This window comes from Salvia splendens, chromosome 6, assembly GCF_004379255.2.
Source record: "Salvia splendens isolate huo1 chromosome 6, SspV2, whole genome shotgun sequence".
NCBI lineage: Eukaryota > Viridiplantae > Streptophyta > Magnoliopsida > Lamiales > Lamiaceae > Salvia > Salvia splendens.
Window position 1 is genome coordinate 35,388,881 of NC_056037.1, and position 16,995 is coordinate 35,405,875.

Below are 16,995 nucleotides of genomic sequence, written 5' to 3' on the forward strand. Positions count from 1 at the left end.
CCGACTCCCCCTCAACCTCGACCGCCTCCGGAGGATGATTAGCCGGCGGAGTAGTTTTTTTATTTTTCTTTAAATTTGTATTTTAAATTATGTTGTGTGTTTTTTTTTATGTTGCGTGTTTTTTAATAAAGTGTGTTTTTTAATAAAGTGTGTTTGTTTTAATTGAATTGGGTTGGGAAAAAAAATAAAAAATGAAATTGAATGAATAGTAATTAAGGGACAGAATAAGGGGCGGTTAAGGGACGGAGCGTTGCAGGTTCCGTCCCTTAGTTAAGGGATGGAGGAAAAAAGGACAGTGGGGCCATCAAATAGTGGTCAAATAGTAGTTAAGGGACGGTATACAGACAGCGTAGTGGATGACCTTAGGTATTCTTAAAATGCTTTCAACAAACCTTTATTTGGGGCATCTCTTGCTGTCGAGGAGCTTGTCGTGTCCTTGTCTGCCCAATTAGGGCATTCACCACTTCATCCCCTAGGCAAGATAATGCACATGCACATGTATTACCTAAAACGCCTTGGACCTTTAACTATTGTGGACCGCGCTTGGAGCATGCCGAATGCACTTTGACGGTGTTTCTTTCAGGCTCCCATTTTCTGCGGGAAATGAGTTCTTTTGGGGTCAGCTGAGCACTAGAAAAACTTGATTGATAGATATTGTCAGCGAGATAGCAGCTCATTTTCGTGGCGACAACTGTTGGCAATGGAGCTTATAACATGCGGATGATGCACTATTTATTAGCACTAAAAACACCTGCAAGTTTACATGGTAGATCTAGTATAGCTAAATGTCAGTACCAGGATATCGAACACAGAGAATAAGATTACAACTGACTATCATATACTAAGCATCATATACTATTTAGAGACACGGAGTTTTTGGTTTTAGATTTATAAACTAGACAAAAAATAAATAAACAAGTATAAAAACAAAATAATACAAAGCAGGCTAAATAATGTAGAGTTTTAGGATCCAACTACTATAACCTAATGATAATTAATCTCACCTAACTTTTACCTTTATGTGTCTCTAGGATTATTAGGAAAGTCGCGATTCTAGGATAAGCCCTCTCTCGAGTGCACCTATCTAGTAGATTAGATTCAAACTCCAAGTTCCTAAGACTTAAGTCCTCACAAAGGGTCCCCTCTCTCGAGTGCAAATAAACCTATGTGTTGTACCCGTTCCTTTTACCACGTTAAACTAGCTATCTCTCGATTAATCTAGTTAAACGGAAAAAGTTCTAAAGTTGGCCAGACAAAAGAACAATAAAAGTATAAGAACAAACAAAACAATCACAAGAGCTAGGAAAATGTTCAATTCAATAAATCAAAACATGCTCACAATAATCTTCACCCTAAAATCTACAAAAGATGTTTAGCTACTCATAGACAAGTAGTAAAAACAATAAAAGTACGAGACAAGAAAGAAATTGATAAAACCCAAGGTTGAATCTTCGATCTTTAGTTTTCTCTTGTCTGGATCTGCAGAGCTCCGCTCCAATGGAAGGTGGATGAATTTAAGTGTGGAAGATGGGATGGAAGGATGTGTAGAGAGGGGAATGATTGGAGGCTCTGAGATGAAGAAGGATTGGGGATGGAGAATGAAGAAGGATTGGAGGCTTTGAGATGGAGGGATGGAATAAGGTGTAGAGATAGAGATGGAGAAGGATTGAAGGCTCTGAGATAAAGATAATGAATTAGGTTTGGGTATTTATAGGCCGGAGTAATGTTTATTTTTAATGTTTTTCGTGCCCTACAAGAAATGAGAGAGATTTGGGCAACAATTTATTTTATTCCTTGAATTTTCGCCTAAATTTTCGTCAGCTTTGACTGCACTGCACAATATTCGTAGAATGGTCATAACTTTCTCCACAGAACTCCGATTGAGACGTTCAAGGTATCCACACGAAGCTCTTTCGAAGAGGAAATGAATGGTATGAAATAATCACTGATTGGATTCCAACACTGCCGGTAAAATAGGCTTGAACTGAGGCTGCTGCACCGTGGCCTTTTTACACTTTTTTATATTTTTTTCTATCATTTATCAACAATCACGTCAAAAATACCAAATGTATTATATATGCAATTTAAGAACATAATTTGCATGATTGACATTTAAAACAAGTCAAATCTAGTTCAAAAAAATATGCAAAATCCGTGTTTGTCAGCGGACTTCCGTGCAACATGTCGTAAAAGACGTACGAATGGTTGATGATGTTTATGTTGTGTTTTTGGCCATGCTGTGGGTGGTGCAAATGGAACCGTTGCTGGCAATCTCAGTAGTGGGTGCCATGCGTCTAGCAATTATGGAGCCTAATTTATCTCCTATCATGTTTAGGATTTGTTTCCTTAAAGTATTTTTTCCTTGTGATATATGTTTCCTAGTTTGACTAGAATTAGGGCTCTCTAGTTGCTTATAAATAGAGGTGCTCCCTCATTGTTAAATCATGCTTATTCTGAAATTATATAGTGAAATCCCTGGCTTGGCATAGCCCCCAGACGTAGATACACATTGTATCGAACTGGGTCAACAATTTCTTGTGTTCATTCTCTTTCATATTCGTGATTGCTTGTGTTTATTTCCCAACAACTGGTATCAAGAGCCTAGGGTTTAAGAGGCAGAATCACGATGTTGATCGACGAGAAAATTGCTGTAGAGAAGTTCGACGGATCTGATTTCGGATTTTGGAAGATGCAGATTGAGGATTATCTGTACGGTAAAGATCTCTGGAAGCCTTTAAAAACCAAACCCGAAAAGATGGAACAGGAGGAGTGAGAGCTGCTGGACAGAAAAACGATGAGCGCGATTAGGCTATCGTTGTCCAAGGATGTGGCTTATCACACGACTGCAGCAAAGTCGACAAAGGAGATGATGAAGATCTTGGAGGACATGTATCATAAACCATCAACGACAAACAAAGTACATCTGATTAGACGATTGTTTAATTTTAGAATGCAAGAGGGAAAGCTGGTGCAACAACATCTCAACGAGTTCAACATGATTACTTCGTAACTGAACTCAGTTGATATAAAATTCGATGATGAAATTCGTGCCCTGATTTTGCTATCATCTCTGCCTGAGAGTTGGGCTGGCACAGTGACAGCAGTTACTGCTGCAGAGACAAACCTAACAGTTGACAGAGTAAGAGATCTGATGATTGGTGAGGAAGTTCGCCGGAGAGACTCAGGATCTTCTACTTCGGGATCAGCACTGAATACAGAACAAAGAGGCAGATCGAAGGGAAAGCAAAATCGTGGAAGATCAAATTCCAGAGGAAGGAGCAAATCCAAGAAGGATTTGGATAAAGTTAAATGCTGGAATTGTGATGAGTTTGAGCATTTTAGAAATCAGTGTGAGGCACCGAAGAAGTATAAGAATAAGGATCAGAAGAACAAGAAGACAGCAAACGCTACCATGTCTGATGACGATGGCGAGACGTTGGTCTTGAGTGTCAGTAGTCCGATGGAATCGTGGGTATTGGATTCTGGAGCGTCGTTCCACTCCTGCAGCAATGTGGAGATAATGGAAGACTACGTTTTTGGCGATTTTGGGAAGGTACATCTGGCTGATGACGAGCCCTTAGATATCGTGGGAAAGGGAAACGTGAAGGTAGTGACGTCCAATGGATCCGTGATAAAACTGAATGGAGTCCGACACATTCCTGGATTGCAGAGAAGTTTGATTTCGATTGGGCAGCTTGATGCAGAAGGGTACACCGTGACGTTTGGCTGCAACAATTGGAAGATTACCAAGGGAGCTATGATAGTAGCTCGAGGTAAGAAGGAGGGTACGTTGTATACCACAACTAACTCCAAATATTGCATTGATATTGCAAGTGAGACAAATAATGCAGATTTGTGGCGCTGTCGTCTTGGCCACATGAGCGAGAAAGGGATGGAGATAATGTGCTCAAGAGGTTTACTGCCTGGCCTGAAAACTGTTGAAGTTGGCCTGTGCGAGGATTGCGTGTTTGGGAAACATAAAAGGGTGAGTTTCTCAAGAGGAGGCAGAAAATTGAAGACACAGAAGTTGGAGATGGTCCACACGGATCTATGGGGACCAGCACCTGTGAAGTCCCTAGGAGGCTCTGAATATTATATGACTTTCATCGACGACTCTACTCGAAAGCTATGGGTTTATTTTCTGAAGAGTAAATCCGATGCGTTTGACGCTTTTAGGAAGTGGAAAGCCCTTGTTGAAACTGAAACCGGACTGAAGGTGAAGTGTCAAAGATCCGATAATGGAAGAGAATATGAACTTGCAAAGTTTAAGGAGTTCTGGGCCGAGAATGGAATCCGCATGGAGAAAACTGTGAAAGGAACTCCACAGCAGAATGGAATCGCAGAGCGCATGAACAGAACGTTGAACGAGCGAGCAAGATGCATGAGATTGAAAAGTGGATTGCCAAAGAGTTTTTGGGCAGATGCAGTCAACACAGCTGCATTCCTAATTAATAGAGGTCCATCAGTTCCCTTGGAGTTTCGGATACCCGATGAGGTTTGGACAGGAAAAGAGGTAAATCTATCTTTCCTACGCATCTTTGGTTGTGTTGCTTATACTCATGTTAGTTCCGTTGAGAGAAGTAAGTTGAATGCTAAATCTATTAAGTGTACGTTTATTGGTTATGGAGGCGATGAGTTCGGTTATAGACTCTGGGATGAGCAGAACCGTAAGGTTATTCGCAGTAGAGATGTCATTTTCAATGAACAAGTATTGTACAAGGATAGATTGGAGGCGTCGAGTCCCAGCAGTTCTGAGCCACAAGTGGTCGAGCTAGACATCTCAAACTCGAGTGGGAGCAAAGAGAGTCAGAATGCTGAAGAGGTGCTTGAAGAAGAACCAAGCACTCCACCACCGACTATTCCGCTGCCTAAATCGACTAGAGAGCGACGTGCACCTGATAGGTACTCGCCCTCTAATTTCTATTTGTTACTTACTGATGGTGGTGAGCCCGAGTGTTATGCAGAGGCAGGAGAAGGCCCTGATAAACGAAGGTGGAAAATTGCCATGGATGATGAGTTTGTGGAACTTCCTAAAGAAAAAAAGGCATTGCATTGCAAGTGGGTCTATCGAATCAAATGTGAAGCTGATGGTAGCAAGCGCTACAAGGCTAGGCTGGTTGTCAAGGGATTTGAGCAACGATACGGTATTGATTATACAGATGTGTTCACTCCTGTTGTGAAACTAACTACTATTCGTTTAGTGTTGAGTATGGTAGTTGCAGAAAATCTATTGTTACATCAGATGGATGTAAAGACGGCATTCCTTCATGGTGATTTGGGGGATGAGTTGTACATGACACAGCCTGAAGGATTCGTAGTAAAAGGAATGGAAAATCTTGTGTGCAAGTTGAAGAAGAGCTTGTATGGTTTAAAGCAAGCTCCAAAGCAGTGGTACAAGAAGTTTGATGGATTCATGATGGAGATTGGCTATAAAAGATGCTACGCTGACCATTGTTGTTACTACAAGAGGTTTGACAAGAGCTATCTTATCCTGTTATTATATGTTGATGATATGTTGATCGCAGGAGGTGATCAAAAGGAGATGGATAAGTTGAAAAGGCAATTGTCTGAACGATTCTCCATGAAAGATCTTGGAGAGGCTAATCAAATTTTGGGCATGAGAATCGAGCGTGACAAGGCAGCAGGAAAATTGTATCTTTCGCAAGCTGCTTACATTGGTAAGGTTTTGGAAAGATTCAACATGGATAATTCGAAGCCAGTAAGTGTGCCTTTAGGCAGTCACTTTAAGCTGTCAAAGAAGGAGTCGTCGAGTACAAAAGAAGAACGTGCTGAAATGAAGAAAATTCCTTATGCTTCAGCAATTGGCAGTATTATGTATGCAATGGTGTGTACGAGGCCTGATATTGCATAAGCAGTAGGAGTAGTGAGCCGGTTCATGGGTGATCCGGGCAAGCAACATTGGGAAGCAGTTAAATGGATCCTTCGATACTTGAGAGGTACTACAGAAAGTGTCTTATGTTTCAATGGCAAGAATGTCGAGCTGGCAGGTTATGTGGATGCAGACTTGACGTCCAATGATCTTGATGGGAGAAGAAGCACAACCGGGTATGTATTTACTTATGGTGGTACTGCTATTTCATGGACTTCTAAGTTGCAGAAGACCGTTGCTTTGTCTACTACGAAGGCTGAATATGTAGCTGCGACAGAGGCAAACAAGGAGATGGTGTGGTTGCAGAGTTTCTTAGATGAACTTGAGAAGGAGAACAAGAGTAGCATACTCTACAGTGATAGTCAGAGTGCTATTTTCTTGGCGAAGAATCCAGCGTTTCATTCTAGGACAAAGCGTGTGGAGTTGAAGTATCATTACATCCGACACCTAGTGGAGATGAAAATCCTGCAACTTGTGAAGATACTTGGAAGTGAGAATCCTGCAGACATGTTTACTAAGGTGGTGACCTTAGAGAAATTGAAGCTATGCATAGCTTCAATTGGCCTTGGAACTTGAAGAGAAGGTTAGGCGATGCTAAGCGGATGAAGGGATGAGATCACGAGGAAATGGTTGTTTAGGAGTTGTTAGTCTCCAAGTGGGAGATTGTTAATTATGGAGCCTAATTTATCTCCTACCATGTTTAGGATTTGTTTCCTTGAAGTATTTTTTCCTTGTGATATATGTTTCCTAGTTTAACTAGAATTAGGGCTCTCTAGTTGCTTATATATAGAGGTGCTCCCTCATTGTTAAATCATGCTTATTCTGAAATTATATAGTGAAATTCCTGGCTTGGCATTGCCCCCAGACGTAGATACACATTGTATCGAACTGGGTCAACAATTTCTTATGTTCATTCTCTTTCATATTCGTGATTGCCTGTGTTTATTTCCCAACAGTTCTGAATGAACTTGCACGTCTTTTCAAGCATTCCCGCACCCCGTGGTTTTGGCGATGAGAAAGTACTCGTTGAACACATCAAAAATTCGACAAATGTTGAAATGCCTTGTCACCCGAGTCTTTCAGACAGTTGCTGGAAGTATTCTTTACGGGTCGAGTGCTCATATAAATTAGTTAAAACATTTAAAATAATGTTATGAGTGTTGGCAACAGAATAAGGGGAAAAAATCAATATCCACAATTTAAAAATAATAATAATTGAAATCTTATTAGCACACACAATGAGTGGGGGTAACGTGAATTATCCACAGGGTGCGCCGGATTTGGATCCCCTGCGGTGCACAGCACTACTGTGCACCTCACAAAATAATTTTTTAATAATAAAAAATATTTTTTTTATTGTTTTGTGAGGTGCACAGCAGTGCTGTGCACCGCAGGGGATCCAAATCCGGGTGCGCCACTCGGCTTTTCCCTCCACCGCATATCCCCTTCTGCTCTGCCTAGTTTGGAAAATGGATAGGATATAGTACTCCCTCCGTCCCGTGCTACTCGCACGTTTGCTTTTCGGCTCGTCACAAAGTCCTTACACTATTTATAATTTAAGTTAGAATTAATGCATTTAATTAATATGTTAGTTTAAGTTAAGAGCTCTTTTATTAAGTGATGTCTCATTACACCTAAAATTCTTTTTTAATTACACAAAAAAATCAATCCCAAATTTACGGCCTAAAATGAAAAGTGCGAGTAGCATGGGACGGAGGGAGTATTTATTTATATTGTACATTCATTCATTTGTATACAAAGTTGCGTGTAGATTTAATTATTTAGGCAGGTTTGGTGGGGTGAGAATTGAGATGTCGGATTGGGCAAGATACAGCATAATGTGGCATCATTGGACATTAGTGTCGTCTAATGTTGTAATAAGCCCTCTTGAATACGAACCCCAGGCCTAGCGTTTTAGTAGTAAACTAAGTTCTATTCATATATAAGTAACATAATTTCATTTTTCATGTTTAGTTGAGCCGATACACATAATTTTTATTTGGATTCTTGCATGGGTTTGGATGGGTTTATTGGGAATTTTAATATACTACTCTATTTTTTGTATATTCCTTCATTTTGCTCTCATGCGATTATTCAAATCTTACATATAATACTCAATCTTGGGTTATCGAAATAAAGGAAAAATATAGTAAGTAATACTACTATTCAAACAATGATAAAGTCACGAAATGCTATCAACAGTTATTCTTCGACACTGACTTTTCAAGACCTTTAAGTGTCGATAGATGATGCAAACAAGCAGATCCGAACCGTTCATCCTAATTGGTCACATATATCAACGGCCACTATTACATTCGATTACTCAGCATTGACTTAAATCATGTTAAGGCAACGACGTCGTATGCCTTAATTTTTTCATATAAATAGCCATATTCTGATATTCATTTTAATTAAAAAATTTAAGTAAAATAAACGCAAAATTCACCTGCATCTTTTCGATAGAAATTTTTAACACTCTTTTGCTCTGTTATTGGAGTGCAAAACCCCCCATTCTCTCTCTACATTTTGCATACCTGTGCGAGCACTTTTCGTATCTTGATCGCAGCATTCGAGTGCGCATTGCTCGGTTGATCTTGATCGATACGGTTTACCAGCTGCCGAACTCATTGTAGAAAATGGTGAGTGATTTTGCTTCTGTTGATTAATTTTACGCACGCGGCTGGTTATCAGATCTGGAATTTATTCATTGTTTGGGTCAATTTCGTGTTTCTGACACGCAAGAGAGATTCGGCATTTGCATTGCTTTGAATTTTATGATTTGTTTGGATTGGTTGCGGCTTGTTTGAGATCTGGAGCTGTTGCTATTGTTAGCTAACTCGAGTTTTTTTTTGCTTGTTTTGGTGTTAAATTGTGTGGTCGTGTGCTGCAGCCGCTCAGACTAGAAATCAAGGTATTCAAGTTTACATTGCTGATTTCATTTTTAGTTCTGTGACTTGTGTCAATGCTGATAATTTGGTGGATTCTATCAGAGGAAACTTGCACAAAGATCAGAAAGAGTAAAGTCTGTGGATCTACATCCAACAGAGCCATGGTATGCTGAGCCCTCACAACCAAGTTTCAAATAAAATTTTGGCCGTTTTGTTTTATTTATTATTAGTTTCTCATTGCTTCTATGATTTGTGGTGCGTCATCAGGATATTGGCGAGCCTGTATTCTGGGACTCTTTGCATCTGGGATTATCAGACCCAGGTATGCTACATGTGCAATTTCTATCCTATGGAAGATTTTTATCATTTTGATCACAAGGACATTTATTAGATGCTTGTGCAATTCTGTGTGCTTTATCTTTTTTATGTTGAAATGGTAGAAGGATTAGCTAGATTATGGTACTGTCATCTTGTGCTGTAATGCTGTGATGAAATTTCCTCTAATCTTTTATATCAGAAAATAAAAGTCCTTTGTATTGGATTTGTTCTTAGGTTTTAAAGTCTTATTATGATAAGAAACTAGAATTCTTGTTTTAGGAAAAAGATCCTTTTCACAAAGGGACCAGTAGTTCCCTGAAACACGATGTCACCCTAGCCAAACATAAAACTGGAAAATATGTAAGCATCTGAAACAAAATAACCCTTGAATTCTTATGTGCTGAGAGCCACCAAACCAAGCAAGTCCAAACTTCATTCTTTCCCATATCTCCTCGATAAATTCTTCTTGATCCTCAAAGATCTGCCTACTCATTTCCAGCCATGATGATCAATTGGTCTGGAAGAATAAACCCATAATGCTTGAGTAGAAAAAAAAATCTTTGACAGTTTGAGTGAATCTGGCAATAAAACAGTCTATGCCATAGTGTAAGGGAGAAAAAATCTATGTAGAAAGACATGATTTAGGTCTTCAGACCGATCACTTTGGTGAAATAAGAATATTTAAGATACGTTTTGTAACCCTAATATGTAACTAACTTTCCCAAGGGCCAAGACTAATAAATATAAGAAGACCTGGACATTTCTAGTCACAGGAATCTCTTTTAGATTTTTGATTGGGGTGAGATTGAGTTGAAAAGGTTTTGTATGAGGACTTTCCAGACAGATCCTTGAATAACCTTGTAACATATTCCTGGTGCTCTAATCTATGAGTGGAACTTTCTTGTAATTTCCTTGTCAAGGAGAGCAATTTTTGCACTTCAAAGTCTTTATGGTCAGAAACGAGTGCAGGTACCAAGAAATAGAAGAGTGAGGGGAACTATATGTCTTACCTTTTCTGATATAATGATCTTCCTTGAAGGATGTTTTTTTGTTACTTGCTCTTACTCTGCTAAATGATGGCATGTGCATAATATAATGTTTGTGTTCATTTGAATAAAGATTTGACATCTTATAAGCTATCTGATGTCATGTTATCTCAAGTTACCCTCTCTGTCTGACATTTTTAGTCTTGAATTTCATTCTAAAGCTTGACTTCTATTGCTGCAGACAATGGTTAAATCTTTTGAGGTTACTGAACAACCAGGTGCATAATTTGAATATTTTGTGATTCTTTCTGATAAAGAAGTGTTTAAATGACTTTTATATTGGTAAGAATCCTTCTAATACTAATTCTTAAAAAAATGCTGCAGTTAGATCTGCTAAGTTTATAGCACGAAAACAGTGGGTGGTTGCTGGCTCTGATGACATGCACATACATGTCTACAATTACAATACGATGGATAAGGTTAAAGTATTTGAGGCCCACACAGACTATATCAGGTGTGTGGCAGTTCATCCCACTCTCCCTTATGTGTTGTCATCCTCAGATGATATGCTCATAAAACTCTGGGACTGGGAAAGGGGGTGGTTATGCACTCAAATATTTGAGGGTCACTCCCACTACGTGATGCAAGTGACTTTTAATCCTAAAGATACCAATACTTTTGCCAGTGCATCTCTTGATCGCACCATTAAGGTATGAAATGGCTGTTTAAATTTTTTTTCCAAAGTTAGCTATTAACTTCATGTGATTCAACCAGGCTGTTTTTTAATGTAGATTTGGAACCTTGGCTCCCCTGATCCAAATTTTACTCTTGATGCTCACCTGAAAGGAGTCAACTGTGTTGATTATTTTACGGGTGGTGATAAACCTTATTTAATCACTGGCTCTGATGATCACACTGCTAAGGTTCTACTTTGTTTGCCTTTCTGCATGTGTCATGAGATTGTATGTGCATAATCTAAATTATCTGGAGAACTTGTAACAGGTTTGGGATTATCAGACAAAGAGCTGTGTCCAGACACTAGAAGGACACACACATAATGTTTCTGCAGTTTGTTTCCACCCTGAACTCCCCATTATAATAACAGGTTCTGAGGATGGTGCAGTTCGCATATGGCATTCCACCACATATAGGTGAGATTTATATTTGTAAGCTCTACACTAATTGAGTTTTTCCAAACCCTTCTTTCTCAAGTGGCCAATTACATTCATTACTGCAAAAACCATATTATGAACTATTTTCTCTTAATTTTCTTGTACTAGATTTTAGTCTTTTTCATTAAATTGTTTGCTTCATCTATTGATTGTCAGTTAGTAGGCTTGATTGTTAAGTGTAAATCTCTCGGCATGCTGTTTTAAACATTCTGTGCCTCAAATCAGACTTTTTCTTGGTAATATTGTATATTCATTTGTTGCATTTCCTTTCTATGACTACTCCTCTGAAATGAGGTGTGTGTATGTGCATGTATATCTATGGATTTATCTATAATTGTTTATGTTTATAGGGCTTTCTTGTTTCTACATAAAGTGGATGCACATTGATTGATGTCTCAAAAGTCATTTCACTATTTTGCAGACTTGAAAACACATTGAATTACGGTTTTGAAAGAGTTTGGGCAGTTAGTTACATGAGAGGATCAAGACGGTAAGTTTATTTCCACAGTTACTTGAGTAAGTGATGCATGCATTTACCTTTCATTTAAAGGGGGCACCTGAATTTGATGGTTTTAAATTTGCAGGGTTGTAATTGGCTATGATGAAGGAACCATAATGGTAAAGCTTGGTCGAGAAGTACCTGTTGCAAGCATGGACAATAGTGGGAAAATTATATGGTCTAAGCATAATGAGATCCAGACAGTCAACATTAAGAGCATTGGGGCCGATTATGATGTATGACACTTCTTGGCTAGTTATATAGTTCTGGAGCCAGTTTATTATCTGAAATGACCTTATATTTTTTTGTCTCAGGTTGCTGATGGAGAGAGATTGCCTTTAGCTGTGAAGGAATTGGGAACCTGTGACCTTTATCCACAGGTTATTGTCCCCTAATCTACAAGCAAATTCATGTCTCTTACTTTTATATATATGGAGTATTCTGCTGTCTTCCATTTCATTTATTTTTGAGCAATGCTGTTACTTATTTTTGGCACAAATGCTATGTCATAGACATGTCTTTGTTATCGAGATGATCATCTTGATATTGTAGTGAGACTATCTCTAAGCTGGGGTTACTATTCATGGAGTGCCTGGACCGTGTCAAACTTCTAATTTAAAAATTCTCTAAAGATCATATCCATTATCATGTATCACTCTTGCTTGATAATTGAAAGGAAAGAGATGTCTCTTTTATCATTTTGATGGTCTTCTCTTGAAGAATTTGTTTTTCATATTTTTCATTACTGTTTGGCTATGCTATTTTTGTATTAATCTTATTATCCATATGATTTTTACAGAGTTTGAAACACAACCCTAATGGTAGGTTTGTTGTTGTATGCGGGGATGGTGAGTACATCATATGAAAACTGTCATGATTTAATTACTTCCCACTACCATCATGCATAATTGTCATAAAGCATCATGTTTAAGTTATAAAGATATGCAGTTTCCACCTGTTAAGAATATTATTAGTGTTAAGAATATTAGTATTCTTAACACTAATAATATATATAGTACAAGAGACTAAGCTAGACTATCACCGATGTGGGATACTAATATTCTTAACACCACCACTGATTCATTTGAGAGAATTAACCAGCTAGTTAAAACATTCTATTTAATTTATTATCTATCATCTCTTCTGTTTTTCTATAGACGAGAATGCTGTAAGCATGTACTATCACTTTATTAATAACAGACCAGAGTAAGATTCAAGAGTTCTAGCATCAGCAGATTTTCTGATTTTAACTTATTTTGCTCAATATATCTAGGACTTCTTCGATATTATGGGTTTCATCTGTTGGTCAAGAATGCTGTACTACTATTCCTTATTCTATGGATCGGACTAGTGAGAATCTGAATATAGTGCGATAAAAATTATGAACAAGCTGCGTCATTGTTCTCATTTACCTAATCTTATACCTAATCTTATTTGATACAAGGGCATAATTTCCTAGAACTATGAATCATCTACTTCATGTTTTAATATTATTTAATTTTGTCAACAGTGTGGCCCATTTCTTGGAATCACGAGGGATGATAGAAGATGCCCTTGAAGTTGCTACGGATGCGGACTACAGATTTGAGTTAGCCATACAACTTGGCAAGCTCGAGATTGCAAAGGTAAATGGCGGCGACTTGTTTGGAAAGTCTATTAAAAATTAAATATATGTGTAGAGAATATCTTTGTATCTGGTGTTTCTTGTAAGGTTCTTGCTATAGAATGAGTGTCCCACGTCAATTATGTATCCCTTGTAAGGTTCTTATTATAGAATAAGTTTTCCCACATCAATTATGTATCATAGTCAGACTTAGTATCTTGTAATATATATATATAGGTGTTTTGTAAAGTGATAATAAGGAGTACTACTTTTCTCTACCATGTCTCTATAGTTTCCTACACGTGGCTTTATTTTATTGTTATACATGGTATTAGAGTGGATTTGAATCCGTCTCTAATTTTGTTTGAAAAAAAAACAAAATTAGTGTCTCTGTTGCTCTACTATGCCCATCCTGTTCTGCTGCTCCACTCTGCCCATTCTATGACTCCGGATTATCTGCTTAGAGTTTGTTCTCTGCCCTATTGTTTATTATCATGTCTGGTTATAATAAATCTTCTATCGAAATTCCTGCTACGGATGCAATCTGCGAGGCTTGGTCTGTGGATGATTGTTCCTTCATGACTTGGTCCAGGTTTCTCAATAGCCTCGAATTATTTCCGTTCTGTCCTATTCTGTTCTGCCGCTGATGCACTGTTAATAGCAGACTCTGCATGGTTTATGACACTGCTCTGAATTCTTGCTTTATTGTTGAATAGAGATTATAAATCCACTTTTTGGACTTCCCCAATTGCTCTGCCGACTTTGTCTGGTTCTGGCTGCCTCTGTCGTCACAATCTTGTCCTACTGCCTTTGCTACCAACTACTTCACCGACTTTGCTTGGTTTCTATTACAACTTCTTATTAGGTTTTTGGTTTCTTCAAATCTGTCTATAATGTCGAATTTGATTCCAAACCTGATTTAGATCACTACCATATCGAATATTTCCAACTTGATTACTGCTCATGCTGCTGCTACTGCAACTACTACTACTGTTGCTGATGCCTTCACTAATCTGTTGGGGGAAAACATTTCTCAGAACATTGTACCAAGCTGGACATGGTCGATGTATATACTCCAACTTGAGGGGGATTGTTGTAGAATAAGTATCCCACGTCTTTATGTATCCTAGTCAGGCTTAGTATCTTGTAGGAGTAATATATATAGTGTTTTGTAAAAATAGAACTACTACTCTTCTGTAATATCGCTATACTTTTCTACATCTGTCTTTATTTTAATAAATATAGGTGCTTAGTACCTTGTAATGTATATAGGTGCTTTTGATAGTGATAATCAAGAACTGTACTACTTTTCTCTAATATGTCTCTATACTGTTCTACCTGTGTCTTTATTTTATTGTTATACAGTTCTCATCTCTCTCATTTTTTTTGGTACTGAAGTTGCCTCCTACCATTTTCCTGTTGTTCTTTACAGGAAATAGCAACTGAAGCACAGAGTGAGTCTAAATGGAAACAATTGGGTGAATTGGCCATGTCTACTGGAAAGGTATTCTCTTGGTATCATGCTTTGAGTTTATGCTGGTTAAATATACTTTTCAAACACTTTGATCAGCTGATTTTGAAACTATGACATGGTTGTCTTACACAAAACAGAGATATACTACATGTTCCTCTCTCTAAACATGCTCTTTGACCATGCTAAATGAATTACGGTTTTGATATTTTCAAAATAATGTTTGTTGATTTCCTCTTACATTTTGATCACATTGACATTCTTGTAAAAATTTATGCTGCGTCTATTCCGCATTTCAGTTGGGGATGGCAGAAGAGTGTTTGAAGCAAGCTAATGACCTTAGTGGTTTATTGCTACTCTATTCATCTTTAGGCAATGCTGAGGGAATTTGTGAACTTGTCTCTCTTGCAAAAGAAAATGGTAAAAACAATGTTGCATTTCTCTGTCTGTTTATGTTGGGTAAATTGGAGGATTGCCTACAACTGTTGATAGAGAGGTATGCCACTTTACTAAATTTTTTCTGGTTAAGAGCCTTTACTTAGTTATGTTCAATTGTAAATAAAAAAATATTTGCAGCAATCGGATACCTGAAGCTGCATTGATGGCTCGGTCTTACCTTCCAAGTAAGGTGTCAGAAATTGTTGCTCTTTGGAGAAAGGACCTCAACAAGGTAATGGTGCCTACTGTATTTGAATTTCTGTGTTCTAGTTTTTTGGATTCAGATTAACAATGGATGTATTTCTGAATTTGAAGGATGAACTAATATCTTGAGGTTGTTGACATGGGTTTGCTTTTGGTTTATATATTATCCACAGATTAACCAGAAAGCTGCAGAATCATTTGCTGATCCTGAAGAATACCCAAATATGTTTGAGGATTGGCAAGTCGCACTTGCTGTTGAAGCTAAAGCTGCCGAGACAAGGTAGTTATTCAGTTTGTAATATCCTGCAAGGGGCTAGCCTTGGATTCAGGATTTTACTTTCTGTTATGTGGTCTGTCTTTTCTTTCTTCAATTTCTAAAGTCATGTTTTACTATTAGTTTTTAGTTAAACATGTTACATTTGCATTTGTAGGGGCAAGTTTCCTCCAGCAGCAGAATACATGCAACATGCCGATAGATCTATAGCAAGTCTTGTAGAAATTTTCAGAAACATGCAAATAGAAGATGAGCACCTAGAAAATGGAGGTTTGGATTATGAGGTAAGGGTTAACCTCTCCTTTGTGCTGGAATCTTCCTTTTTATCTGTTAAATTTCTTATCTGTACTGTATATGAAACGGGAATCTACCTTTTTCTATGAAACCTGCATAAGCTCTTGGAGAAGATTTTCTCATAAACATTCTGTAATATGTGAATTACTGCCCAACGTTGAAGATTGAACTCGCCAAAGTGACATTATCTTGTAAAATTTGTAGTGTGCACATCTTTCTTGCAAGGTCATTGGTACTAAGTTTCATTATTTTGTGTTTTGTCGAATTTGTTTAGGATGGAGAACCAAATGGTGATTCGTTACAAGAGCCGGATGACACCCAACTAGAGGGACATGATGGGAGTCAAGAAGAGGCTGGTGTGGTTGATGCTGACAGTACAGACAGTGCGGTACTTGTGAACGGAAATGAGGTGGAGGAAGATGGGGGTTCGAGTAATGAAGAAAACCCTCTGCCTAACTAAGAGCCATTGGTTGGACTGATGTGAAATACGTAGTTTTGTTTCTGGCGGATTATTGGCATTCTTTTAGCTCCTTGCTTTATTGTAATTTTGCATTCTATTCCATCTGTGCTTTGCTGCATCTACTTCATCCACCTCTAGAAATTGAGTTCAGCTAAATTAGTAGGACCTATTGAGCTCTAGGAAAAATTTTGACATGTAATTAGATGGTGACAAAATTATTTTCCTGATGATATATATAAGTTTAATTGTATCACGCATTTTGTGTGAACTTTAAAGGCCACTTATCATGATATATGGAGTATAAGTTTTAATAGTATGTCCATCTCTTGTTGAGTCGACAGTGGTCGCACAAAAATACAAAAAATAAACCTAAGGGATATGGTCGACCAATATGAATCTCGTCCATGCTTTGGTAACTACAAAAAAAAACACAAAGATTAAAAATATAAAAGTTAGTTAAAGTATTTGTTGAAACTTGAAAGTATAAAGAAAAATAGG

General features: G+C 37.9%; 1 protein-coding gene across 1 annotated transcript; it reads left to right on the forward strand.

Annotated features, from left to right (window-relative positions):
* Nucleotides 1–8,324: 8,324 nt before the first annotated feature.
* On the forward strand, nt 8,325–16,750 carry LOC121809191 (coatomer subunit beta'-2-like). The gene is made up of 20 exons (XM_042209731.1): nt 8,325–8,529; nt 8,781–8,801; nt 8,881–8,942; nt 9,046–9,100; nt 10,324–10,360; nt 10,467–10,792; nt 10,874–11,005; nt 11,085–11,233; nt 11,676–11,744; nt 11,839–11,989; nt 12,068–12,133; nt 12,553–12,614; nt 13,027–13,120; nt 13,205–13,378; nt 14,789–14,860; nt 15,127–15,323; nt 15,404–15,497; nt 15,643–15,749; nt 15,901–16,027; nt 16,312–16,750. Exons 1-20 carry the CDS (start codon nt 8,527–8,529, stop codon nt 16,495–16,497), a joined length of 2,184 nt encoding a protein of 727 aa, XP_042065665.1. The 5' UTR covers nt 8,325–8,526; the 3' UTR covers nt 16,498–16,750.
* Nucleotides 16,751–16,995: the final 245 nt, after the last annotated feature.

Excerpts from the sequence above, each read along its gene's own strand:
- LOC121809191 (XM_042209731.1), top strand. Across the intron at positions 8,802-8,880 it reads CGCTCAGACTAGAAATCAAG|AGGAAACTTGCACAAAGATC; the intron begins GTATTCAAGTTT and ends GGATTCTATCAG. Across the intron at positions 16,028-16,311 it reads ATGGAGGTTTGGATTATGAG|GATGGAGAACCAAATGGTGA; the intron begins GTAAGGGTTAAC and ends GAATTTGTTTAG.